Source organism: Symphalangus syndactylus, chromosome 4 (genome assembly GCF_028878055.3).
Source record: "Symphalangus syndactylus isolate Jambi chromosome 4, NHGRI_mSymSyn1-v2.1_pri, whole genome shotgun sequence".
Lineage (NCBI taxonomy): Eukaryota > Metazoa > Chordata > Mammalia > Primates > Hylobatidae > Symphalangus > Symphalangus syndactylus.
Window position 1 is genome coordinate 156,060,396 of NC_072426.2, and position 27,908 is coordinate 156,088,303.

Sequence of the window (27,908 nt, forward strand, 5' to 3'; positions counted from 1 at the left end):
ACGCCCGGCTAATTTTTTTTGTATTTTTTAGTAGAGACGGGGTTTCACCGTGGTCTCGATCTCCTGACCTCGTGATCCACCCACCTCGGCCTCCCAAAGTGCTGGGATTACAAGCGTGAGCCACCGCGCCCGGCCCTGATTCTTTCTTTCACATACCTTTTGTTTTATGTATTTTGGAGCAAACAAAGGGCGAGGAGTTTGGAGGAGAAAAGAGAAGGAAATTGAGGAGAGAAGAGAAGAGAGACTTGGAAAGAGGATAAGGTGAGAAGTCAGCAAAGGGCAGAACTCGGGACTGAAGCCTTCTGGGAGGGCAGAGGCCTAGGCCCTACCAGATAGATGGCCACACCTGGGACCGGGGGCAGGGTACACAGGAGAGAGGGCAGGGCCAGCGGCTGCCTTCGCATCTTACATAAATCTAATCCATAAAGCAGCCCCAACCATCAACCCTGGGGAATGCACACAGCTTGGGCATCTCAAATTATTCTTTGAGCATTAAAACATATGCAATGTGCTTCAGAGGCAATACAGAAAGGACAGGAGTGGAGAGTTAAACATACAATTGTAATAACATAGAAATGTACATGCTTTGGTAGGGTAGATTTTAATAAGATTTTAATAAGATTGGTAAGGAGCCAAATTACAGAATACCCTAGAATGTGGAATACAAAATCTCAGAGACAAAATAAAAACTCATGAAAATATAAGAGCACTTTAAAAAGGTAATAATCTTTAGGATAAAGAAAGCCTTTTCTCAACACAGGTACTGAGCATGTTTAATAAAAATTAAATGAGATTAAAGAGAAGGGGCACAGCCACACGCTCCCCGCCCCGCGGTGATCAGGAAGGTGATGTTTGTGTAGGTGAAAGCACGGAGCCAGGGCACAGAAGAGCTCCAAACACCAACAGTGCTGCACTAAACTATCTCCACGTGGGCGGAATTTCTCACAATCCACTCGCGGGATAGGAATTAATTTTCTCTCCAGTTGCAGAGCGGCCTTGTACATGAACTGCGTTGGCATGCAGAGGAGGGGCAATACATCCATGTTGGGGATCCCTCCCACCCACAGCCCCAGCTGCCACCACGGCAGGGCATGGGCTTTGGGGGCAACAAGGAGAGACAGGCTGTCTCCTCTAGGAACAACTCATTTTTCAGTGAAAAGCAATGGAAGAGCTCCGTGTGACCAACAAACCTGAATTGAGCCAAAACAACAGGCGTCCCCACCCCCCAGAGGGATAATGTGCCACCACCCTGTGTGCAGCGGGAGAGCAGGGATGGAGGAAAGATTCCTGGCTCAGTTACACTCGTCGTCTGTCAGGACAGATGTGCCCCCCTATCTCGGATTCCGGGAGGGTGGCTGGGGGTTTCCCTCAACTCTGCAGCAAATACTTCAATGCTACTGTCATTTGAGGCCTAATTTTCTTTCAAGGGCACTATATGCCATGCTTCACTTGGGCCAGATGTTCAGATCAGTGTGTCTGCTCGTCCCCACTAAGAACACAACCACAATTATTTATTTGTCCTTCTAGCACATGTAGCAGTGAAGAGAGGCTGCCAGATCGCAGCGGATGACAGACAGCTGACGCTCCTCTTAAGAGCCACCAGGATCCCAGCACCCTCGTTCTAGCACCGTGCACCAGGCCACCACAGGCTCCCCTATTTTAAACCCTAAATCAACAGTTCAAACACATGTAGATTCCATGTGACAAAAGAGACAGTAAGGAAGATTTGAGGCTTTATATTCTTTAGATGTCTACTTTTGCCATACTGGCTAGTAAGAAGTTATGTGTAACTTCAAGATGAAAGGCATTAACAACTTCTTAGAAGAGGATAATCCCAATCTTCTGGAGATTTAATGAGATGTAACTCACTGAAGCTTTTGACTCGGTCTGCTGTTAATTGAATCAAAGTCAATGACAATCTTGCTGCACTTCGGTATGAATTTCCTAAAAATAAACAAAAACAAAAACAAAATACAATTATTATCTGGTGAGTAGTTAAAGCAATTTGTTTACTTTGGCTTAACTCATATTTTCTGTGCAGAGAAAAAAATGTCCTGGGATTCACTTGCTATTTTCTCTCTATAGGAGCCAATTATAGTGCACCATACAAGAGAAACACGGAGCGGAAAAGACTGAGACAAAAGGAGACGCATGGGGTGCTGTGGTTTGTATGTTTTTCAGTTGTCTGAGTTCATGAATTATTGGGGAGTCAAAGGATTTCGAACAAGTTAGCTGCACAACATGATATCCAATTACTAGTTTTCCCATCAGATTTATCTTATTTTCTAGAAAAATTTCTGCAGTCAACTTGGAGTTGCTCTAATGCAAAAAAATAGTAAATTTTCTTTTGCCGCTTATACATAGCAAAAAACGACTACCTTTAGTGAGGAGTAATTTTTCAAATTACATTCTAAAAATGCAAACATAAACCAACTTTTTTTTTTTTTTTTTTGCTCATTAACTTTTCACTCGTTCCTCATTTCTTCTACAACAATTAAAAAGAAAATATTTGGGAACAAAACAAATTCTTTTAAGAATCACTAAACAAGAGAGTATACAAATAATTTGAATTTAAAGTCTCAGAAGGCACCACAGTTGAGGTGTATCCCTAATGACCAGCACAAAGGGCCAGGCACGTCACCTATGACAATGGTCCCCCAGCTGCTGAACGCCAATACCATGAAGCGCTGGAAAACTTTAGTCCCAAAGGAATTTTCTGCCATGAATTAAAGGTAGTTGAACTTACCTGCAAGTAAAATATAGCTCACAACCATTTCTTAGCAAAGACAATCATAAAAATCTGTAAGACTTCAAATCTCACTGCAAAATGTTGCTGTAAAAGGAATCCCCGGGTGGCTCACACCTGTAATCCCAGCACTTTGGGAGGCTGAGGCGGGCAGCTCATGAAGTCAACAGATCGAGATCATCCCGGCCAACGTGATGAAACCCCATCTCTACTGAAAGTACAAAAAAAGTAGCTGGGTGTGGCAGGGGAGGCTGAGGCAGGAGAATTGCTTGAACCTGGGAAGCAGAGGCTGCAGTGAGCCGGGATCGCACCACTGCACTCTAGCCTGGCGACAGAGCAAGACTCCGTCTCAAAAAAAAAGAGAATCCCCAGTGTTTCAATCTGGTAGGCTACTTTCATCCTAAATTTTCTATGCCAAAGTTGTTACATTTGTAAAATTTACCAAGGTTTGGCGTTCCTATTATAAAACTTGTGAATGTTTAAACTTCTCACTACTTGAATAACTAGTCTAATTACCCCGGAAAGTTACTGAAATTAAAGTACAATCATTAAACAAATGGTCTTCAGATTTTCCTGTTGCTGCTCTTAAATATCTACCCCTATAATAGTTTTTAAATTCTTATGCCCTTGCATTTCTAAAGACACCTCCAAGTGTGGAAGTCAGACATCACAAGGAGGAGACAAGGTCAAATACATCTCTTCATCAGCCTTCACCCCACCCCTTCCCCCCTGCCCCGCGTTCTCCCTGCTTACCGGAATGTCACCCCAGCCATATCAAACAGGAGCCTCGCAGCAGTTGCCTCATCACTATCATGGTATTTATCAGACATGAAAATAACTTCTTTTATACCTGTAAGGTAGCAATGGGAGCTCCCTTAGTATACGCACATACAGATGCTGCAAAAGACAGGCGGAAGCAGCTGGAGCGCTTTTAGTCTATGATTAATGACCTTTTCCGAGCGTGCTTGCAGACAGTGTCCAGTCACTGAAATACATATCTGCCGCTTTCTCATACAGCAGAGGGCGGATTATATCTAATCTTCCCTCCAGTCTTTATGGATTTTTTTTTTAAACAAATGCAAAGGGAAAACATGTCAAGTAGTCAAGGCTTGATCCGATTAACCAATTTCCCTTACTACAGGTAATCAAGGTAGTATTCACAAGGTAGCTTCTCTTACTAGTGTGAGGACTGATGGAGGGAGTGGGGGTTGCTGGCAAATTCAGAGGTGGGCACCGCTGTGCTTCCCAGCATGGCTTTGCAGACCACTTCAAACCAGCTCTGCAGAAGGCTGATCTGTTTTCTTGTCCTGATCTCAGCAGGCAGCGCTAACTCGGGAGCCAGGAATCCCAAGGGCCCCGCACTGAAGGCTGCTGCTCCATCAGCCTCTGAAGAGAGAGGAGGCTGCAGCGTGGGGCCCAGACTGCTGGGCCATCACCTCCACACCTGAGCACCGCGAGGAGAGCTTCCCAGGAATGGCGACGGCGACAGCCAGGGAGCCCACGCGACTCCTCAGTACCAGCAGGCCACTTCTGCTCTGAGATCCACGGGGCTGGTGATAAACGGCCCCTTTAAACCACACATCCGGCTAAACATGATAAGTCTTTAAATCTCCAGCCGAGAGTTTTATGGAGACAAAGTGTAGCTGAATCTTAGATGTGACAGTTTGAAAAAGGTGAAATATTCAGAATACAATGGTGTAGATTTATGGGAACTGTACATAAGAAAACCTGAAAGTAGTGCCATTTGGGTCTTATGACATTTATATGCCAGGGTATGTTGAGATCCTCAAATATCTACCATGTATTAGATACAAATTAAAATTTCATATACAGACTCCCAGCTGACCTTGTTTCTGACAGAAGTTCATTTCTCTCCCTCCCCCCAATCTATGCACAATATGTCAGAGAATAGTAAATTGACAGTAATTATATGCAATGCCTGTGTTGTTTTTTGGCAGCTTGCAGTTTAAGAAGTTGCAAACTAAATTAAAAACATGCTAAGAATCACAGAGGATGCAATTAGTCTTAGAATACCTGGCACCATTCAAAAACAAAACACGGGAAGTATCTTGCAAAGCCGATAGTGCAATTAATTTAGATCTAAACAATAGCAATTTAAGATCAAACACATCAGCAATGAGCTACTGACGAGCAGACAGCAATGCAAATGTGACAAATGAAAAGACCCGGTTCCTACCTGCCTGGATGATGAGCTTAGCACATTCATTACAAGGGAACAAGGCGACATACATACTACAGCCTTTCACATCGGTCGAATTTTTGTTCATGATGGCATTCAGCTCGGCATGGCACACTGTGGGTTGAAAGGGAAAGAAAGAAAAACTTTGGTTGCAGCTCATGAAGAATTTACTAAGTGTTAACACATTCCATTCCCCCCTCTGAAATAACACATAACAGACTCAAGTAAAAAAATTGATTAGAAATGGCAAGTACTAAGAATACCAAATGAGGCCCACGTGGTCTGGCTGGTTGTTGTTGAGCAGTGAGGCCTGAAGGCACCTAGAGCGGCCAGGACGGCCGAGGTCAAGTGCCTTCCCCACCCTACGCGCAGCTCCACTTCACGGCTCCACAAGACCCTGGGGCATGAAAGTGTCCACCTGAGCTGGCTCGCTGGTGTGCTGACAAGCACACATGGGGAAGCTCACCGTGGCCGTTCAGAGGGCTAGGGGATTTTAAGAGCAAGAGAATCAACAAGTGACGAAGCTAAGTGGTCCATCCTGAGGGATCTGCTTCGCCACATGGTGCTCAGCCCACATACGCACAAGGAAAACACCAGCAGCCAGACAGGGTCTCGTTCTGTTGCCCAGAGTGCAGCAGCATGATCATATCTCACTGCAGCCTCCAACTCCTGGGCTCAAGTGATCCTCCCAACTCAGCCTCCCAAGTAGCTGGGACTACAGACGTGCCACCAAGCCCAGCTAATTTTTTGTATCTTTTGTAGAGATGGAGTCTCACTATGTTGCCCAGGCTGGTCTTGAAATCCTGGCCGTAAGTGATCTTCCCATCTTGGCCTCCCAAAGCTGTGGGATTACAGATGTGGGCCACCATGCCCAGCCCAGTTTGTCCTTTATAAGAAAAATGTTCATCCACTGAAATGGCAATGACTAGTTGAGCTCTTGATAGACCAGTGTATTCCACCCATGATCCCGGGTCACATCCGGACCTACCTGAGTTCAGAGTCAAGGGGATCCCCTTCCTCCCTCTCTTGAACCTGGCAAAGCCAACACACACCCCAGGTCCAGTTTGCCTAGATGCTCCCACTCCCTAACCCACAGGGGACATCCTCCTTGAGTGGGAATGAGTGGTGCCCACAGCACACACCTGGGTTTGACTCCCTCATCCTGCCCAGGAGGTTTCTGGATGGCCGTCTGGTATCGTTACTGAATTTTCCTGGGTGTGTTATCTAAAACTCTATTATAAATCCTAACAGCAGTGACTTGCCAACCTCTCTGATATCAGAACACCCTTAGACACTTCCAAAATACAAAGATCTGTGCCCCATGCCTGCAGAGTGTGATGGCCTGGGCTGTGGCTTGGGCTTGGATTTGTAAGCAATTCCCCGGGTGATTCCAATGTGCAGACAAGTTCTGGAAGCACTGCCTTCTGGCTCCCCTGGTATTCCCAGCACATGCTATGCACACAAGTGCTAAAATATTTGTCAAACGAGTTAATGAATGGCATCCGGCCATGGTCCACATCACACAAGCCACCTAGAATATAAATATGGGGATCTTCAAGTTCTCCCCTACCCTCTCCAGCCTGCCAACCTTCTACACGTCACACTTCCAGGAGTCTTGAGGCCTTAAATGAACAGTGGCCTAAACTTATGGCGCTCATACATTTCAGTCCCAACTCACTTGCTTCATCGATGACCATTTACTGAGCACCTACTCTGGGTCAGAGAGATGAAGTCCTGGCCACCCTCCTCAGCCAGCCTCCCGGGTTCCGGTGCAGCTGCAGCTACCTCTGTGTGCCTGGGTCCCCCAGCAGCAATGCAATGTGGCAGGCATAAGGCTGACCAAAAGCTCTCTCAGGATATATTAGGAAGTATTCATTTTTGTCTACAAATTCCATGTTTTAGGAGGTCTCAGTCCTGCCTAAAACTGAGCAGTCTCTCCTGGCATTGCAGGAAAATCGAAAGAGGCAAACAAGCTGTGTTTCATTGACCACAGCCCATCAGAGAATAATCCTCGCTGGCCAGAGTGACCACAGCCATGCCCTGAGACTTGGAGGTCCCATAAACCCTGACGGCATGGGAGGTCAAAGAAAGACAAGAGAAGGGGTGAGGGCCCAGGATTGGGAAGGCGCAAGGTATGGCCACATGTGCGCTGGCCTTGGAGGGGCTCCCGTGACCCCTTCTCCCCTTGTGACCAGGATGCTCCAGAGCTGGGTTTCACGCTGCTTGGTGTTAAAAACAATTACATGTAATTGTTTCTTTTATTTCCCCCTTGAGGGCGGAGCCCAGCCTAGGTTCTTTGTAACTCCCCCAGAGTCTAATGTGATGCCATGAACATAATGGGTGTTAAATATTTATCGAATGAATAAAGGAAGAAATGCAGATACCAATTATTGATGGTGACATTGGGAAGTACTGAAAGTCCTCTTAAATTCAAATATCAGAAATATGCTCTAAAAAATACTTTTTGATGGTGCTGGTATTAATATTCAGAACTACAGGCCCTCTGCATCTGTTATGAAACACTACGATAGCGTCCTCTAAGAACTGTCATGCTCACTGCAATGAGCTTCCTCTACTTCATCCCAGGCAGTTTGGGGCAAAATTTAACAGTATAGGTCTGGATTCATTAGTGAAAATTACCATATGAAACAGATTCTCTTGGGCAGCATCTGACATCCCTGTGTACAGAGGGCAATTTATAGAAATAATGCACAGGATTATAAACAGACTTCCTCTCTTTTAACCAAAAAAATCACAAGATGAAGAATGTAAAGCTTCTTGTTAAAAAAATATATATCTGAATATTAATATTAAAAATAAATATTAAATATATATATTATATCTGAATATTAATACCAGCACCATCAAAAAGTATTTATTAGATGGGAGAGCATATTTCTGATATTTGAATTTAAGAGGACTTTCAGTACTTCCTGACGTCACCATCAATAATTGGAATCTGCATTTCCTCCTTTATTCATTCGATAAATATTTAGCACCCATATATATATATATATATATATATATATATATATTTACATATACATAAAGCTACTGGGCAATATGAACAATAGTGTGTCGGGTACACATAATCCCACATACGCAAAACTGGACACTGACAAACAGGAAACTCAACTGTTCAGTGGAGGGTGTAAGATCAACCCACCCTGGTCTCTCTTGCTGCTTCCTGCACCCTTCCCCAGACCCCCTCAGCCCTGTCTGATATCACAGGCTTGCCCGGCCCGCACCTGCGGGGCTGAGGAGAGAAGCTCCAACCCAGAGGAGCACCTGAGGCTGCAACCCAGCCCTGCCCACTTCGTAACTCCCAGCTGCTGCCTGTTGTGGTCCTGAAATCCAGCTTCACCTTTGTGGCTGACACTCGTCTATCAGCTCCAGGATCTCCACAGCCCTGAAACTCTGATCCTCGCTGTCCCCCAGGCCACCCTGCACCTCCTTTTGGGCCTGTCCTGAGGAGACAGGACTCAGGCAGGCCTCGGACCCCAGACTGTCCTCAGAGAGGAAACTGGGGAAACTAACTTGATGACTTCCTCCAATTTGTTTAAAGCAGGTGGGTCAGAGTAAAGTCTGGGGACTCATTTACTTGTGTCAACTGGCCATCGACACTGATCAAATAACAGGCACCTGCCAAATCCACTTCAGGCCACAAAGAGCACTTGATGCCTGCCTGGCCTGTGACGAGCTCATGCCTGCCCTGGCTGGCCAGACCACCACAGGCCAAGCATCCTCCCCTCTGTACTCTCCACCTCTGCCAGCGAGTGTGGACAAAGAGCTTTGCAACAAGGGCAGCACGAGGGCTCAAGGTACAATCTGCTGCTTGGAAGCTGGATGACCTTCGACAGGGTGGCTGAGCGCTCTTGTCATTTGCAGGAGTGACAGTGGATCTGAGAAAGTGCATTTCCAGCTAACTAAATAAAAGCAATGTAAAAAATACCAAGTACATCCGATGTCTTTGCTTTTTTCCTAAGGTTTCCAGTTTCATTCCTCAATCCTCCAGAACAGGTGACTTTCTCTAAAACAAGCTTCACTATCAAAACACGGCCTCCTCTCCCCAGGCAAACACAAGGCCGTGCTCCCAGCCCCTCCCTCCATCTCTGAGGGCTCCCGCTTCTCTCTGCTCGTTTTTCTTCTCCTGTAAGCATGCACACTTAGTCCTTAGTCTAGAGAGGTCATCTTGTCAGCCTTTTAGGATTCTTGTTTTCCTCCTTTCAAGATGAAATCATCCTATCTACAACTGTTACCACAATTTATTTTTAAAATAATTGTCTTCTGACTTTGTAAGGCATATATAATCTCCAGTTTTCTCTAAAATAATGTTTTTCAAACTGCAGGTCATGAAATAGTTCAGTGAGTTACACCAGCTTTTTCTTCTGTTTTAATGAAGTAGGTAAGAAGGGAAGGATAGACATCAGAATGGATCCCACATACAAGGTTAAATACTGTCCCTAAAAATTATGTTTCAGGTGTCAACTGTGTTTGCTGGGTCACCACGTATCTGCCAATTTCCACTGTGTAGACATTTTTTCACACAGCCAATCTCTCACTCCCAACATGACGTGGACTTGGGAAGCAATGCGCGCAGTTGGCTCTGACGACCTGATGAGAGCCAGCTCCACAGGCCACTGGAGGGTCTCGTCATCATGAAAACCCAAGGTCTCTTCTGGCCTGGAACCTTTGGATTCACCTGCTCTCTTTGGACTCCTCTCTACTCTAAAACCTCTCAGGACCACCACACACTTGTGTTCTCTTTCTACTTTACTTTTCTGTAGGTCCTTTTATTTTTGCTGCCTTTGTGGGCACTTCCCAAGGTAAAATATTGCTCTTTGATTTTTCTCCCATAGTCACTGCCTTTTTTTTTTTTTTTTTTAGATGGAGTTTTGCTCTTGTTGTCCAGGCTGGAGTGCAATGACATGATCTCGGCTCACTGCAACCTCCGCCTACCAGTTTCAAGCGATGATTCTCCTGCCTCAGCCTCCCAAGTAGCTGGGATTACAGGCACTCGCCACCATGCCCAGCTAATTCTTGTATTTTTAGTAGAGACAGGGTTTCACTGTGTTGGCCAAGCTGGTCTGGAACTCCTGACCTCAGGCGATCCACCCGCCTTAGCCTCCAAAAGTGCTGGGATGACAGGCGTGAGCCACCATGCCCGGACAGTCACTGACTTTAAGAATCCATCTGTTCATAGATTCTCAGACACCAGATCCATCTGTAAAACCCTGAAATCTGCTGTCTAGCCGTAATTGCCCAACTTCTCCCCAGGCCTTTTCTTTTGGGTGGTCTGGGGTTTCCATGTACCTTTCCTCTGCGGGTTAAATGTCTCTTATCCAAAATGCTTAGGAGCAGAATTGTTTCAGATTTCAGATTTTAAAATGTTTGCATTATACTCACCAGGTGAGCATTCCAAATCCAAACATTTGAAATCCAGAGTGCTCCATAAGCATTTCCTTCGAGTGTCACGCTGGTGTGCAAAAGGTTTCAGATTTTGGGCCAGGTGCAGTAGCTCATGCCTGTAATCCCAGCACTTTGGGAGGCCAAGTAGGGGAGATCGTTTGAGCTCAAGAGTTCAAGAACAGCTTAGGCAACATGGTAACAGCTCATCTCTACTAAAAATAAAAAAACTTAGCCAGGCATGGTGGCATGCACCTGTAGTCCCAGCTACTTGAGAGGCTGAGGCGGGAGGACCACTTGAGCCCAGGAGGTCAAGACTGCAGTGAGCTGTGTTTGCACCACTGTACTCCAGCCTGGGCAACAGAGCAAGACCCTGTCTCAGAAAAAAAAAAAAAAAAGTTTCAGATTTTGGATTTTTGGATCTGGCACACTCAACCTGTACAATAAACATTCCACAGATATTTGACAGCAATAAACCAAGGAATAAATTTACCTTTCCCTAGTGTGAACATTTTTGTTGTGTTGCCTGGATGAACTGCAGCAAGAGCTACAAATATACCTGAGTGCAAAAACTAACCAAGAAGTAATTGTTAGTTTTTATATTCATAGTAGGAATAAGGACCAAGTATTTCAAAGACACAGTGTCTAGGAAGTATTCGTAAGTTAGTCTAAATTGTAAAAAAAAAAAAAAAGATACAATGTTCAACCTAGAATTACACATCTACAGCTAAGCAATAAGCAAAATAAATCTGCAAACACTACATATATATTTGATAAGCACAAAGAGTGACACACAACCCTCCAGTTATTCCCAACCTTGTTTAAAAGGAAAATAATCAAATGCTGAAAATATCAGATTAATGCTTAGAAAGTCTTGATTGCCAGAAGAGACTCTCTGCTGCAGGTAATTATAAGACAATTCATCTGCTTTGGGTTTTTTTTCTTTCTTTTCTATTACCAACTGTCAGAATTCAGAAGTGCATTAACCTTGGACCATGGAGAAGAGACTGTATAATTAGAAAACTGTATTTTTCAAATTCTTTCTTACTAGGGCTTGATTAATCCTTACTGTCTCATGTAGGCGGTTCCCTAGAAGTTTGACAAATTAACAGGATATATTCCATCCTTGGTTAGATTTAAAAGTTCAGCATTTTATAGATTTGACTTTCACCTCATCTGATATAAGACTCATACAATACCTATTTTAGACAGTAGTATTATAAGGTTACTCAGATAGGTCTGTTTAAAAACCCTAAATAATGCTGAACAAATTCTAATTGCTGCCTAAATAATTTAGCAGTGATAGTGTTATTCTACCCTCAATTGATCTTCATCTGCTATGGAGACGTGACAGGAACTACTGGGGCCTGAGAAAATTTAGAGTCAGGAAAATGAAGATTCTGATCTAGTTCTGAACTCTAGTTCTAGTTCTGAACTCTCCAGGTTGCCTAAAAGTCCCTTATTTTTAGTGACACAGGATTTTCCTTAAAGAAAATGATGTCCTTAGACCTGAGGGTTGTTCTGCCAAAGCTGACCTGAACAGGTGGCAGCCTGGTGTGGTGGCTCCCGCTAGGGTCAGGGTCAGAAGTCCAGGCATGGAGTGCCTGCTGCCACTGAGAGCAGACCTGCAACGCCTTCCCCCGCCACCCCAGCCTGAGCCATTCAGAGCACGGACAGTTCTTTTCACTGACTAGACAAGGGTCAGGACTCGAGCCAAGAAGCGTCTGCTCACAGCCTTCTGGAATGAAAAGGTGGGAAGCATCACCCTCTATTATTTCTACTGGGTTCCCACCCTGCAATTAACAAGTGACATGAAATGGCATACCCAAGTTCAAGGTTGACCTGTGCATTAAAAAAAAAACTCAGTAATTTACAGGATTTTCTACTTTCATTCTGATGACAAAGCTTTTTGTCATTACTTCCTGAAGTTAGGGCCTGAGTGTTTTTACTTCTGGGGTCCTAAAGTTATCAGAGTTGCTAAACCTGGACGCGTTGTCTCTGGGAGCACAGGCACCCCCGCCCCGGCTCCCACTGCCCACAGATGCCTGATGGAAACTTCTGCTAAGGGATGGGGTACACACTTGCTCCTCTAACTGATCCATTTATGGAACTGCTTCACAGCTTCTAGAACTAAAATGGAATTTCAACTACTTGTTTTTTAATTATTGAAAGATATCCTGACAGGGCCTCATATGTCACTGCCAGCCTCCGGAGTACCTATCCTTCACGTCAATAATTTAACAACAGCATAGCCGCGACAATTAAGCCCCCTCAACCCCCACCAAGTACACTCTCCCAAAAGCTTATAAAGTGTTCCCAATTATGGCTTCCCCAAAATCTAAAGCAAAGATTTCTAGAATTTGGTCCCAAATAATGTCACCTCTCTATCTTATCTCTCCTGCATGAAGTTCCTATTAGTAAAGTAGCAATCCGGCTCATTATCAGGGTTTTCAAATGATTTGAAATAAAGGTGGAACTGGGGAGGGGGGCACCATATAGAAATCAACAGATACCACTTCCCTAAGATGGTTCCACCAGACAAGCCCCTCTTGTGCCCCGCCCCTCTCCCGTCTCAGGCCCTGTCTTCCTCCTGCCAGCCTGCTGGACTGCTCCAAAGCCTACATCCCTCTAAGCCTGCTCAGACAGAGGCCTGTCCCTCACCCAGGGGAGCAGCCCTTAGTAACAGGACTGGAGCAAGAAAATAAAACAGTTTAAAACTTCCACAGTTTCCCAGGTATGTCCTGGTAAGTTCTGGCTGCAAACTGGCCTGCACCGGGTGGAGAGCTAACAGGGCTGGGTGTGGGCTGCGGGATGGAGGCGGGTCTGGCCCCTGCAGAGCTCACACCAGCTGGGCCCAGCGCAAGCTAAAGCGACACAGCAGGCCTGCTGAAGGAGTGCTGAGAAAATCCAGGAAACGGGGGTTCCAGGCACTGCTCGCAGGTGCAAGGGGAACAGAATCTTCAAGTAACATTGTTTCTGTAGAAAAATGTATTTGGATTACAAATGTCTTTTCAGAACAAAGGGATTTAAATCCTAGGATGTGCCTACACAAAGGTAATACCCTGTTCAAGTTCCAGCCTCTCTCAGCTACGAACAGGAATAACAACACCTGCCCCTTCCCATCTCACAGGGTCACACGAACAGCAAGTGAGGGACATAGTAGGAAAACGCTGTGTGAACTCCAAAGAACTCTGCAAACAGGGCCTTTGTCACCAGTACTCAGAATGGGACCTGTTTCCTGAGAAAGACACTGGCTGGCAGGAACCGGGTCTTCCTGATCAGGGACAAGTGACAGTGCTTCTGCCTCCCCCATCACGCTGCACCCGACAGCCTACCTGTCCTTGGCGTCGAGACACTCCTGCCCCCAGCCCAGCCCCAGGCACAGTGTGGCCTTTCTACTCAGAAGATAAAGTAACTGAGGCCTCCCGCCACGGAGGGACACATGATTCCACCTGAGAGGCACGACAGTGTAATTCTGCGTGTGAAAATAAAGACGAGAAACAGGGGTGATGTGCAGAAACCCGCCGCATGCCTGGAAAATGTATGGGGTCTGTTCTGTTTCCACCCTGTGTCCAGAGAGGAGGGCTCTGCTAGAAGAAAATGACAGCGCAAAGGAATTCTACCAAGGTCTGGGGAGAAAGTGGTGGGTCACTCACGTAAAAGGCAGCCCATCCTACAGGCTCTGAGGGAAGCCTCCACTCCCAGGGCACCCACCTGCCTGCCCACAGCCCAGGGCCCTGAAGGCTGAGGCAAGAACTTCTGTCTCCGCTCCTGCGACAATGCACTCAGGAGTCTTGGAGACCCCAGGTACTGCCTGTCTCTTCTGCTTCCTCCCTACTCTGTCCTCACACACTGCCCCCAACCTATCAGTCAAGCATCTTCTTCAGCCTCAGCCTCCAGACCTGAGACATAGAGAGAAAAATCCCTCTCCAAGAACTGTTAGAAAGACTAACATCTGTCAAGAGCACAGCACAGACGAGCTACTTGCCACACGTGAGTGCTTCCCACCCTCTCCCACACGTGCCCACCTGAGACCAGGCTGTCCTGGCCTGCCCAATCCAGCCTGCCTGCGAGAACACCCATTTCTTTTTCCCTCTCTCCCACTCTGCTCCCCATCCCTGCCCACTTCGTCACTGCCTCTTGCTAAAGCTGCGGGTGACAACTCACGGAGCCCAGGGGAGCCACTTAGCCCCAATGGTAGTGCTCGGGGCTAAAGAGATTTCTGACTGTGGTAAGGCCATTATTGGTAATAAAGCCCCCAGAACTCTAATTACGCTGCCTCCCTATGTGCTAAGGGCACACAATCAGGTCAGGAGGAGGAGGATGTGGAAATAGCTGTACTGCATCCACGGTAGGCCATGCCAACTCCCTTCCCATTGTTCATGTGAAATGCACGCGTGATGCCTAAAATGCGTGACAATAGCACCAAGAGAAACAGAGCACTAATCAGCGTTGATAGTACTGTGATGCAAATATGCATCACGGAGCTTAAAAGCCTCCTTCGTGTGTTAATAGTGTTTAGAGGGGAAACGGGCCTGAGCACTGGGCACTGGAAGAGGAGTTGGGATGTGTGTTCTAATTAATTCCAGCTCTCCCTGGACAGCCTCAGGCAGCCTGTGTCGGCAGGTAGAAATGGGGAGCAACCGCCCAACTCGCGATTCTAAGATGTGAGCTCCTGACACTGCCCTACATTCCTAGGACATTCCTCTCCCACTCCACACAATCATCTCTTCTCTCCTCCCAGCATCCAAGCTCCAACTCCCAGCTTCCTCCACCAGAATGCTGCAACTGATCACACTCTGCCTTTCCCTCCAGGACCCTGTGTCTGCTGGGTCCTTCCTCTTATTACCTCCCCCCTCAGTCCTTCCTCTTATTACCAACCAGGGTGTCTGAGAGACCAATCCTCACAGCCTTGAACACCTTGACTCTGTTCCAGAAATCTCTATCTCACTCTCTCTGTCTTGGACTATTCCCATCAGCAAACAAATGTCTGCTGCAGAAAAGCAAAAACCAAAGCCAAAACCAGATTCTCTCATCCTACAAACAATGCAATCCTTTCCCGCGGCGTCATCTCCGTTCCAGCCACCACCCCACTGCTCTGCTCTCTTCTCGGCCACACATCCCAAAGCCCGATCTAAATAAACCTGTCCCCATTGTCTCGCCCTCTGTTCTCCTTCAAGTGGCTCCAACGTGGCTTCCAACCCTATTGCTCCGCTGAAACTATACTTGGCTGAATCTGTACTTGGCAATAGCATCTCTGACCTCCACGTTGCTGAACCCCATGAACACGTTTTAATCTTAGGCCTCTTGGCAACCTCCGATACAGCTGCCATGCCCTCCTTCTTTGTTTTTTTAGACAAAGTCTCACTCTGTCACCAGGCTGGAGTGCAATGGCGTGATCTCGGCTCATTGCAACCTCCGCCTCCCGGGTTCAAGCAATTCTCCTGCCTCAGCCTCCCAAGTAGCTGGGACTACAGGCGTGCACCAACATGCTCAGCTAATTTTTGTATTTCTAGTAGAGACGGGGTTTCACCATGTTGGACAGGATGGTCTCGATCTCTTGACCTCATGATCCGCCCGCCTCGGCCTCCCAAAGTGAGGCCTTCTTTCTTAAAACACTGCTCTGTGTGCTCCTTCTCACGGGCCCTTCTTCCTCCAACCACCTTAAGCGCTGGAGCCCTCAGGGCTTAGCCACAGCTACTCCTCCTGCCTCTGCACATGCTTCCTTGATCAGCCACCCAGGTCGCTGGCACTGACACACCTGTACTGACGGAGCCAGTCTGGACTAATCCCCAACTCATATACCCACCTGACCACCCGACCCTTTGCGGGGAGCTCTCATGGGCACCTCAGCCTTCAGGTGTCTAAATCTTCCTTGATCGTCCCAAAATCTTGCTTCTCCTCCTCTGTATGCCCGTCTAGCTGCTGCAGCCAGAACTGTTTGGGGGGAGTCAATCTACCTCTTCCACCCTTTATCATGCCATCTTCCTGATGCTGCCCCTAGAATATACCCTATCTCCAGCCAAGCCTCTCCAGCCCCAGCACCCACCCCCTCCAAGGTCCTCGCATCGTAGACTGCGTCACCTCCCGGCTGGCGAGTCCCTGTTGCCACTCTTGCCCCAGAACGATCCAGTTCATACACACAACCTGTCCTAGTCTGTATGGGCGGCTCTAACAAATATCATAAATTTGTAGCTTCTAAACATCAGAAAGGTATTTCTCACAGCTCTGGAGGCTGGGAAGTCCAAGATCAAGGGGCTGGCAGATTCGGGGTCTGGTCCCCGTCTCATTAAAAAAGAAAAAAAAAGTGACTGCCTCAGAAGGGAACATTCAATCATATCTGTTTGTTTCATTAATGTCTACCTCCTCCACAATTAGTCTGCAAACTCTTCAAAAACACAGACCCTCCCATGGCATTCTGTTGACCTCTGCAGAGTGCCCGGCATGTAAAACACATAATAGATGCCCTAGAAGTGTCTGCTGAATGACTACATGTGATGGTGTCTGAAAAACTCCAACGCATTATAAAATAGAGTTACGATTTTAAAAAGAAAGAAAGATGACTCCAGAAACATCCCCATCACCAGCAGACAACTGAAACTGGTAAGAGAATAGGTGACTCATTAGTACTTATTTTAATTCCTAAAAAGTGATAACTCACGTGGAGAAGGAAAAACGACAGAATTCTGCTTCCCTTTATTCACCTAAACTCAAAATTAATGGCATTTTGAACAAAGTCTTTTAATTGCAGAATTAAAAAATTCATGCTCAGTTATCATATTCAATATTTTAAATTTACTATGGCATCTATCATTTGAAAGAAGCACAGAGAAAATTTACACCTCCACTAATTGGTTGGCCCCGACCCTTCAGACAGCATCAGCAGAGGAGAGCGTCCATTCCCTTGCATTGCAACTCTCCTGCCATCACCAGTATCCCGCATTTATCACAGGGGTTTCCCAATGTCAAGCAAGCATCTCTGTTTGAATAAATATTGTCACGCTGACTTGTTCTCCAAAGAATTTCTAAAGTCCTTTCTTTCTATTTGGTCTTAACCTTTTGTCTCTTTCAAAGAGTTTTAAGCGTGTCCCATGTAATCATACATTTTCTTTCACTTAGACATAGGATCTTTTTCTTAATTTTTTTGAGAGAGGGTCTCTCACTCTGTCGTCCGGGCTGGAGTTCAGTGGTGCAATCTTGGCTCACTGTTGCCTTGGCCTCCCGGGCTCAAGCGATCCTCCCACCTCAGCCTCCCTGGAGTAGCTGGGGCTACAGCTGCACGCCACAATACCCGGCTAATTTTTGTATTTTCTGTAGAGATGGGATTTCGCCATGTTGCCCAGGCTGGTCTTGAACTCTTGAACTCGAACAATCCACCTGCCTCGGCTTCCCAACGTGCTGGGATTACAGGCGTGCACTCCATACTCAGCTAGGATCTTTTTCTTTATTGCTGTTATCCAACCTTTTCTCATCCAATATCTTTTAATCTGCATGTCTGTGGAGTAACCTACAGTCTGACTGTCCTCTCCTATTCATACATCCGATCTCCATATGGTTTATATTCATCTTAGAACTGTGCCAGACTTTAATCGCTAGAGGGGGGAGGGAAAGGCGCCTGTTTCTATTAATTTATCCATATGTACACATGCACATTCTCCCTGTGGCATTGCCTCCAACAGCTTTTTACAGCTCTGATTTGACCGAGAACGCTTTCAGAACTCCGTAAGCTGAGAAAAAGATACTAATCTAATGCCATCAAAGCTATAATACTTATATTTTTCCTTGGAATAAGAGAACTGGAAGAATCTTCAGTGATAATTTACTTCATAGAGATATTGAGAAATAAATGTCAGGTGATGCCTCTAACAACCCCACAGTCACTGGACATCAACATACCAAACCTGGAACCCTTGGCTCCTTAAGGCGGCGCCAGGATTCTTTCGTGTGAATATGGCAATTGTTGCTTTAAGCACTATGAGACTTTACTTAGCTAATGTGCGTATTACAGACATGCATATCCCTACCCAGATAAAAAAAAGTCTTCAGAAAGTAAAAGTAAAAAGCAATACAAACATTTGCAAAAATCTCTGAGAACTAGGTTTTCTTGTGTATTTCTGGGAGCAAACAATATATTCATATTCTACTTTAACATAGCTAGTATTAACAAAGCTTCTGAAGGGAGATTCTGGATGAAAAAAACTCAAAATACAATAAATCTTTAGTCATTTAGGCCAATTCAGAGAAGATCAGTCAAATCAGCACAACTGACATAGAACAGATCACCAGAATCAAGACTATGAGAGTAATCATTCTCAGGTAACCACACCAAAAAGTGATCCCTGTGTTTCTAAGCAAAGACTTAGCAAACTTAAAGATATAAAGAAGTGGTCGGGTGCCATGACTCAAGCCTGTAATCCCAGCACTTTGGGAGGCCGAGGCGGGTGGATCACCTGAGGTCAGGAGTTTGAGACCAGCCTGGCCAACATGGTGAAACCCCATCTCTACTAAAAACACAAAAAGTAGCCAAGCGTGCTGGCACGTGCCTGTAATCACAGCCACCCCGAGGCTGAAGCAGGAGAATCGCTTGAAACCTGGAGGTGGAGGCTGCAGTGAGCCGAGATTGTGCCACCGCACTCCAGCCTGGGTGACAGAGCAAGACTGTCTCAAAAAAAAAAAAAAAAAAAAAAGAAGAAGAAAAAGAAATGAAGGAATATCCATTTGTATTCAGATCATTAATGTGCTCAAATACTTAACATAGCTGTTTTCTAAATTAGCTTGCATGTGCTCCTGACATTTTATCAAGGCTACTAATTTTTCAACAAACCTTTTATCTTGAGAGATTATAGTACAAAGATAAACTTCAACCCACTTCTGGGAACCTTGGAACCACTACTTTAGATTAAGTTTTATTTCAAACTTCTATGAGGTGAACTGACTCAAAAATCACTTTCTATAGAAAGGAGACAGATATGTGTATTTTCATAGGTGGGTCCAATCCCCAAACATTTCAGCTTTTCCTAACATGTGCTCTTCGAAACAAGGAGTTATTTTGTTACTATATGTCTTTTGTAGATATTCATAATAAAATAGTAAACTCTAGCACTTTAAAAATAATTAACTCTGTAACTATAAAAATACATAAATATCAAAATAAATTATATTAAAATATCGTTATTTATTCCTTTCCGAAAACTGTTTATAAACAATTATATCTTAAAGTAAAACATGCTTACATGGAGCTGGTTGATTTTAGTGGGTGGGAGAAGACTCACATATACACTGGTGTGTTCCTCTGTTTATCTAAAACCCCACACAATCACAGCTGAGTTTGCCCCTTGATTCGTAAAAATAATCTACTTAATTTCTTTTCTATGCAATTGTTCAAAGGTTTTCCATTGATTATAACAGTAGTTTTGTACAAAAGTCCCTAATTAGACCTGCTGTCGGGCCACAACTACTAGATGGCCAGGCAGGGGAGGAGCGGCAGGAAGCTATAAGTGAAATTAAATTCTGCAGGAAAAGAAACAGCAAGTTATCAAATTCATGGGCTGACTAACAAAACCAGAGGACATTCAATTTCAGGACTGAAAGAACAAATTTGATCTTAATTACTAAGAAGCTCTTACAAGTTGTGAGGAAGTCATATCTTAAGAAGGATCAGCCTCCTAACTTCTTGATAAATTACTTTCTCAACACTAACCTTTCGGATGCCAAAGAAATATATCACGTGCATGGCAGTCAGGAAAATGTCAGTGTTCAAGGGGGTAAAGTAAATGGCTAAGTAATCACAAAAGTGACATCTATGCATGCTTAACAATATGCTAAGTCTGAAAAATAAAGATGAAATTTAAATAGAGAATTTAAAGAGGCACTGCCCCACACTGGTAAAGGTGTTTAAGATGCTCTGCTGAACTCTTTCGCCTTAATTAATTCCAGGTTTTTCAGCATTTTCCTTCCCAGCATTACATCCTTTTTAGAGTATCCCTGTAGACATAGGAACTGACGCGGGTAAGGGCCCCACATCTCCATTTCTGCCCAATGCACTCAGAGTGAGGCCACCCCCGACTCTTGGGGACATTGAGACTCTACAGTTCCCTCCCTGGTGCAGTGAGATGCAGCAGGCCAAGCAACCCTGGCTCCCTGGTCCATTGGGTGGGATAGGAGGCCAAGCACAGAGGCACTCACCAAAACCCAGAGCCCTTCGCCAGCAGAAATCAGCAAGGCCACAAGTGCTGGGCAGCTGGATACGTGTGGCAAGCATTACTAAAAATTCCCTTAAGTTTAACAACGAGAACAAGTTAATTCTCCAACTCTCTAATTTGTAAACTATATCATCAAAATTGGTTATGAAAACCCAAGGAAAGAGTGATATCTGAATCACCAAGAGTATTTTACCTCCATTTGATAACATCGGTATTTTGATTAAATGTGCTTCACTACAATGAATTCCACAAAGCAAAAGGAACGAAAAATGTCAACTGAATACATCAGCACGGGTTTAGCAACCCACCCCCTCATGAAAATCAGAATCTTCCCAAGGTTTTTAATCTTGTAAATTAGATAAATCTGCTGCTTCCTCTTTTTTCATTGTCATTCATCTGAAAAGATTCTTAGTATAATAACATTGCCTTCTTCCTGCCACTTAATGTTACTGACATCATATTATCTTTTGGATTTTTCAGGAAAAGGATGGAATAAAAAGCTTCTTTAGCAGAGGGAATTTTCATTTTCCACATTAATACTACATTATAATAAAATAGTTTTATGAAGTTTTGATCCCAAGGCTGGAAGAACAAAAACACCCTTTAAAAATACCTCTCTAGAGACACAGCCCAGGAAAAGCTCCATCTTCCTATTATGTTACAAGTAGTGTGTGTTTCCCTCCTCCCCACAAGGCATCAATCAGGACTAATGACTTCCGACTTACGGAATTAATAAAGCAGTATTAAGTTGTATGTTATTTGGTAAACTCAAATTTACACAGTTCTCAAGCTCCCTGTCACAGTCCCTTGGGGCTGCTATAACAAAGTCCCAGAGACTGGGTGGCTGAGAAACAACGGACATTTATTTCTCATGGTTCTGGAGGCTGGAAGTCAGGACACCAGCATGGTTAGGTTCTGGCAAGGTCTCCTTTCAGGGTTGCAGACAGCCATCTCCTCTCCTATCCTTGCACATGGAAAAAGAGTAACTGAGCTCTCTGGGGTCCCTTTTAGAAGGGCACCAACCCCATTCAGGAGAGCTCCACCCTCATGGCCTAATTACGTCACCCCAGGCCCCACCTCCAAATATCAGCGCATTGGAATTAGGGTTTCAGCATGTGAATTTGGGGGGAGACACATTCAGTCCACTGCACTCCCCTTTGAAGAAATGTTACAGTGAGCCACGCACGTGGCTTTCTGCATGATGCCAGGCACAGGCCACCCCTCCCCGAGCTCCTGATCTCTGAGGAGTTATTTTATGGGAATCTCAGTCTGATCAACTGCAAAAAAAAAACGAGACAATGATTGGCATTTCAGTACAGCTGAATTCATGTGCCCCACAGGAGAGACACAGGGACGCAGCAGGAAGAGCACTGACCTTGGAATTAGGAGATGTCACCCTGCATGTGTGACATTATAGAAGTTACTTACAAGAAAGGAGGAGGCTTAGACCCTGTGGGCCTAGAACCCTGAGACACTACTAAGGTATTGCAAGGGGTCCAAGCATAGCCACAGCTGGATAAATCCCATGTCCAGGACACACATAAACTTTTCCCAAACATACATACATGCTATCCAATTAATAAAGTTCAAATTAACAAAAAATGTTACGGATGCCAAGGAGTTTTTGTCATTGTGGAGTTTCTTACTCAAAAGATACCAAGAATTTAGCATTATGCAGGGGTCCTAGAAGTTTTTCAGCATTTAAAAGAGGGTCCTGCACATTCAAAAGAGTTAAAAATCATTGTCTAGAACTCGAGATAATCTCTAAAGCTCCTTTACAGGGATTAACACATAACCTATGAATTTACCCTTCCTGCTACAGCAGCTCAGTCAGCGTTAATGTAGATGAGGAAAGAATGGGTTGAGCTATCCAACTCCAGGCAGCATCCCCTTATTTTTTAAATTAATTTTGAAAATCTTAAAACGAAAGCAAAAAAAAAAAAAAAAGACTTTGCATTTGAGTCAATTATCAGCAAACATTTCTGTGACATCCCAGGCAATCCGAACATTTACTTCTCTGTGGCCTGAAAATCCTTGAGAAGACAACAAGTGTACAGTTTATACACAGTCATCATCATTTAGACTTAAAGCCCATCTTTACTGTATTATGGTGGTAGTAATACTAAATGCCTTTTAAAAACCATTTAATACCTTCTGCAACTTTTATGGTACATCAAATTACAAGCTTACTCTCGTGAAAGAAAATTGTCGACATTCTAACATAGCTACATATAAATGAATAATTGATAAGTAAGGGCAAAGAGCTTTGAAAACCTAGAGGTATCATATGGATAATAAAAAATAATGCAGACAGACAACCAGTGCCCAGAAGCTCAGGAGCTATTCAGTAAAAAACAATCAGTGAAGTTGGACAAATACCTATGTAGGTTTTTAAAAAAATTCCTTCTAGAAAGGGGCTCTGAAAGGTACTCTCCTCAATTTGGACAAAAGGCAGTGTCTCATAACCAACAAAATCAGCTACACGGGAAGTCAGGAGAGCTGGGAAGTCTGGGGTGTGGGGCAGGTGCTGCAAATGTACTGCATGGCCCTTGGCTTCTAGGTCACTGCTTACAGATCTGCTGGGGGCTCTGGGTGACTGAAGAAGGCACAGGCCCCATTGGGAGGCCCGCTCAGTGCTCACCCAGGACCCCTCTGCACTGTCCAACCACGGGTATCTTTTGCACCAGCTTGAGTATGACGGACTGCCATCCCCCCAGAATTCCTCCATATCAAAGCCCAGCCCAAGGGCCAATATTTCACCGTCTAGACTCGGTGAAATATTGACTGTGGCCGTCACACAGTTCAATGCAGATCTTTAACATCGAGCCTCCACTTTCACCGTTTTTATATGGAACATTGAACCGCACTGTGAAAAATTATCTTTGCATGGACTTAAAAACAACTAATCACTTCCCTTCTTTCTTACCATCAAAAGCTTATAGAATCAAAATCAGGATGACAAAGTTTCTCTGAGTCAGCGCATTTTTCTAATTAGTCATCCACTACCACCAGCTTTGAAGCTGGGCTGAGAAGACAGTCTTACCCTCCCCCAACTCCGATCCTCTCTTCCCACTCCTACCAGGGAGGGGTGAAGTTAAATCGAGGATCTGACGATTCAGTCCCCTTCATCCCTAAACTACTTTTCACACCCTGGAAACCCAGACTGCTTTGCAGTGCTCAATTCCTCCTCTCCCTCCAGGTACCTCTTTCCTTTTTCATTCAAACATGGCAGAGTTGCCCCTAGGCAATTTAGAAAGAAATTTATGGGGCTTATTTAACATGATCGAGGTCCAGGAACGTTAGTAAAAATATATAAATTAGACTAAATGTAGACTTGGAATTCTTCAAGAGAAAAACCCAGAGGAAAACCTACCAGGAAAGTCAATAAAGAAGAAAGGTCGTACATCACGCCTTGGCCTGAAGGCACAATCTTTCCCATTTGGATGGCCTCACTCTACCTTCACTTCCAACAGCGCCAGTCTGTTCATTTTCAGACATAAAATACAGGGCCTAACCTTACAAAAAATCAGCAACGTGCATACGCAGCATGATTTGCCTCTTTTCCAGCATCAGTTGCATATTCTCGGAGGAATGCAAGGAAAAGTAAAGCTATGGCTGGACCCTCCCAGGCAATCTCTGAAGGAATTTTCCCCGGGGCTCAGACAGGCAACAAACTCTAAGAAGCAGCCTTCCCTAATTTCAAGGTGAAAATCCAGAGACAGTTAAGCCAAAGGTTTACAGTTCTACACTTCTAGCTTTTTCTTTTTTTTTTTTGAGACAGAGTCTTACTCTGTCGCCCAGGCTGGAGTGCAGTGGCGCAGTCTTCACTCACTACAACCTCCACCTCCCGAGTTCAAGCGATTCTCCTTCCTCAGCCTCCTGAGTAGCTGGATTACAGGTACCTGCCACCAAGCCCAGCTAATTTTTGTACTTTTAGTAGAGGTGGGGTTTCACCATGTTGGCTAGGCTGGTCTCGAACTCCTGACCTCAGGTGATCTGCCCATCTCAGCCTCCCAAAGTGCTGGGATTACAGGCGTGAGCCATCACGCCCAGCCTCGCTTCTGGCTTTTGGTCTGACCACAGCCTACTGTGAAATTGCAGCATCCCCCGTAACTGGAGGAAGCAACTGGATCCTCCATCTCCTGATGTCTAGTTCACAGTTTGATTCCTGCTTCCCGGCAATGAGCTTGAGCCAGATGTTCTCATCAGGCACATGGACTGAATGAAGACTGCTTCTCATCAGACCAAAGCCCGAGCCAGCCCCTGGTTAGCCGACCCTGCTTCCGAGTAGTAAAAAAAGAACCCGCAGAGACACCATGCACATCCCTCAGCTATCTCTGCAAGGGGCTGTGACCCTCTGCAGAGAAGCCGACTATCAATGCTCTGGTGTTGTGCAGGCCAGCAGGCTGCCAGTGAAGCCTGCCAAGCTCAGCACAGGCAGCAGAGCCCCGGATCTCAGGGCCAGCCTGTGTGGCCACTACCATGCTTCTCTCCGTAGCTCTCTTTGGAACTTAAGAGACAAGGCCAGGAAATTGGGGTAGTGCAGTAGGATATTCTTCTTTCTAGCTGTTGATGACAAAAGGGACATGATGCCTTCTGACCAACTTTCTTAATTAGGCACTCACCAGGCTATGTCACTAAGCAGAACGGGACATAAAACTTGCCCTACCGTACGGGTATTTGGTGTCCAGCTTATTCTTTGCTGTCCTTCTCCAAGGCAACAGGTCATCACTGCATCCATTTGGCATCCCATTGTACCCGATCCCGACAATCTTGTTTTCTGAATTCACGATGCAGGCACCGACCTAGAAGGAAACATGCCCAAAGGCTTGGTGCCTACAACTGGCTGGTCTGCCGCTGGGGAAGCAGGGAATAAAACCAGGGGGACTGCAGAACTCAAAACAGATGCACAGCTGCTGCAGGTGCTGAGAGCTGTCAGTCTCCTTGCCTGTTTTTTTTGTGGCAGCGCCCACAAGCCAAGGAAAGTGCACCCCTAGTCCCAGAACGGGCACAAGAGGCAGTTAACAACGGCATGTGACAATTTTCTGTCTCATAGGAAGAACTAAGCTTGTAGAAACGCAGCACAAAAGGCAGACCGACCCTGCACTTTTAAGTTGATAGGTGTCCACTGAGTCTCCCCTTTCTGCTCATGTGCAGTAATCTCTTTGCCTGTGAGTATCTAAGCATTCTCCTGTGAAATTCACTTACCTGGGAATTTGGATCTTTGCTTCTCTGTGCTGATAAGAAGGCCACAGCCATAAAATACTCAGGCCATTCCAAATAGTCATCCCGTTTCTTGCAGGAAACTTCACTCATGTTGGGTCTGGAAGAAAAACATGACAAAACAGAAGTTTAGTGAAGCATTTTAGTAAGTCTGTTTTCCAGTTCAATCCAACCACACTGAACCTTTAAATCTCTAAACATGGGCAACTTCAGCTACATTTATCAATCAGAAATCACAGCACATGAGCCCTAAACAATCTCTGGTCTTAAGTAAAAACTTAAGAAATTTCCTATTTCAGAAGTTTGAATTTGGCATCTATAGCTTCACGTTCCCAAATATTTCATCTATTTACTGCTTTCTCATAGGATTTTTTACGCTGGCCTACAAATTGTTCTGTCCTTTACCTGTCTCCCTTACAAAACGGAGTCAGCACAGGAGGAGGGTGGAAAAAAGAAATATTTATTGATGATCTAGAGATTCCAGACATTGTTAAAGTTTATACGCATCATGTCACTTGCCTTACTCATACCTAAGGTAGACAGTGCCATCCCATCTTACACAGACTCAGAGAACTTAGGTAACGTATCCTAAACCACACAGGATTATTATCCATGCCAGATGGATTCAAAGAACACATCTGAAGTCTTCCCAACTCTGATATTAACCAGATAATTTTTCCCTTCTCTTTCCCCTCAATACTCCAGAAGGGACAGAAGTTATCAACTGTGAGTAATGAATTACATGAGAAGAAACTATGAAAAACGTCAAGTGCTACTCCTAAAGCAAGGTTTTTGGAACGTAGTTTACCAGGGGCAAGCACAGGCTGTCTACAACAGGGAGAGCCCACGAAGGGGGTCCTAGAACTTCAGGGGAAGTGGTCGCTTTCAAAAGGAATGAAACAAGGGCAAGGAAAGAAGACAACAGAAAAACGGGGTGGCTACCATGGAGAAATCGTGAGAAAGGCGAGGATTGTGGTCTACAGGAAGGCAAGCATCTCCCAAAACTTCTGCTTCAGGCTCCACACTTTATTTAGGCATATGCTGCAGTGCAGGGCGGCTGTGCCTAAGACTAGTATGCAGTGGAGAGTAGGTGCTGGGAACCATGGTCACCCACTAATTACGTTGCCCCAAATCTGAGAGGCCTGGCAACCCCCCTAACAGGAAAAGACAGGTGCTGAATCAGCCTGCTTTCCCACCTGGCTTTAGGGCCAGCATCCATCATCGCTGTGGGGTTCTAGAGAAGTACCTACTAAATAGGAGGGAGAGGGAGCCATGGGGGGGCGAGGGAAGGGCAGGAGAGGTAAGGGTCCTGTTAGTCCCCGGGACGCCTTCTCCTGGCGTGGCTGAACGCCCACTGGAGCCCTGTGAGGACTGAGGCCCAGCTGTAGAAACAGAGGGAACTGGAGCTCGAATACAACGATTCAGGAAGACACATTCGGTCACCGTCCCAGGCACACCCCACGCCGCTCGCAACCCCGTCAGCTCTGATCCAGGGCCTACACCCGGCATTCCCACCCCACACGCGGGCGCAGGAAGGGATGTGATGTTCAGACGCCCAGCACCACCTCCCGGGGCACTCCGAGGGGACCGGCCTCGCACAGGCCGCGGCGCCCGCCGAGAAATCGACCCTGGAGTGACGGCGGGGACCCCGAGCGCTCCCACCCCGCCCGCATTCTCCGATCTAAAGGCTGAACGCGGCCGAGGCGCCCTCAGCGTCCGTGGCCCCGGCCCAGGCCCCCGCCCGGCAGCCGGCGCCCCGCGCCACGCGCTCGGGACGGTGCCACGCGGCGGTGGCTAGGGGCGCGCGGGCCGCGTACCCGCACGGCTGGCCCCCGCCCACCATCCGGTGCCGGCTCCGCGCGCAGGCCGATGCTCGTCCCCGCCGCCGCCGCGCTCAGGGAAGGAAGTCGGGAGGGGAGGCGGGGCCGCCTCGGGGCCGGAAGGGGGCAGCGGCCCGGACGCCGCGCGTTCGCAGGACGGCGGCCGGCCCGGGGGGCCGAAGCCCTGCGGGGAGGGAGGGACGGCGGGTGCGGGTCGCACGCCGCAAAGGCGCTGCTCCGCGTCGCCGTACGCCTCCCGGTCCCCGTGACGCAGCCCACGGTCCGGCCGGCGGTGTTCAGAGCCCGAGCAC

General features: G+C 46.0%; 1 protein-coding gene across 7 annotated transcripts; it reads right to left on the reverse strand.

The window, feature by feature from the left end:
- Nucleotides 1-585: 585 nt before the first annotated feature.
- Nucleotides 586-27,908, reverse strand: DCTD (dCMP deaminase). 7 transcript variants are annotated; one of them, XM_063638464.1, is made up of 7 exons: nt 27,595-27,672; nt 26,720-26,846; nt 25,763-25,877; nt 25,224-25,359; nt 4,944-5,060; nt 3,500-3,596; nt 586-1,944 (listed from the first exon to the last, which is right to left on the reverse strand). In XM_063638464.1, the coding sequence occupies exons 3-7, from the start codon at nt 25,868-25,870 to the stop codon at nt 1,866-1,868; spliced, it is 537 nt and encodes a 178-aa protein (XP_063494534.1). In that variant the 5' UTR covers nt 25,871-25,877; nt 26,720-26,846; nt 27,595-27,672; the 3' UTR covers nt 586-1,865. The 7 variants fall into 7 exon arrangements, with proteins under 7 accessions (XP_063494534.1, XP_063494533.1, XP_055132462.1 ...); XM_063638463.1 differs by lacking the exon at nt 27,595-27,672 and adding an exon at nt 26,974-27,317; XM_055276487.2 differs by lacking the exon at nt 26,720-26,846 and having other exon boundaries at nt 27,595-27,908.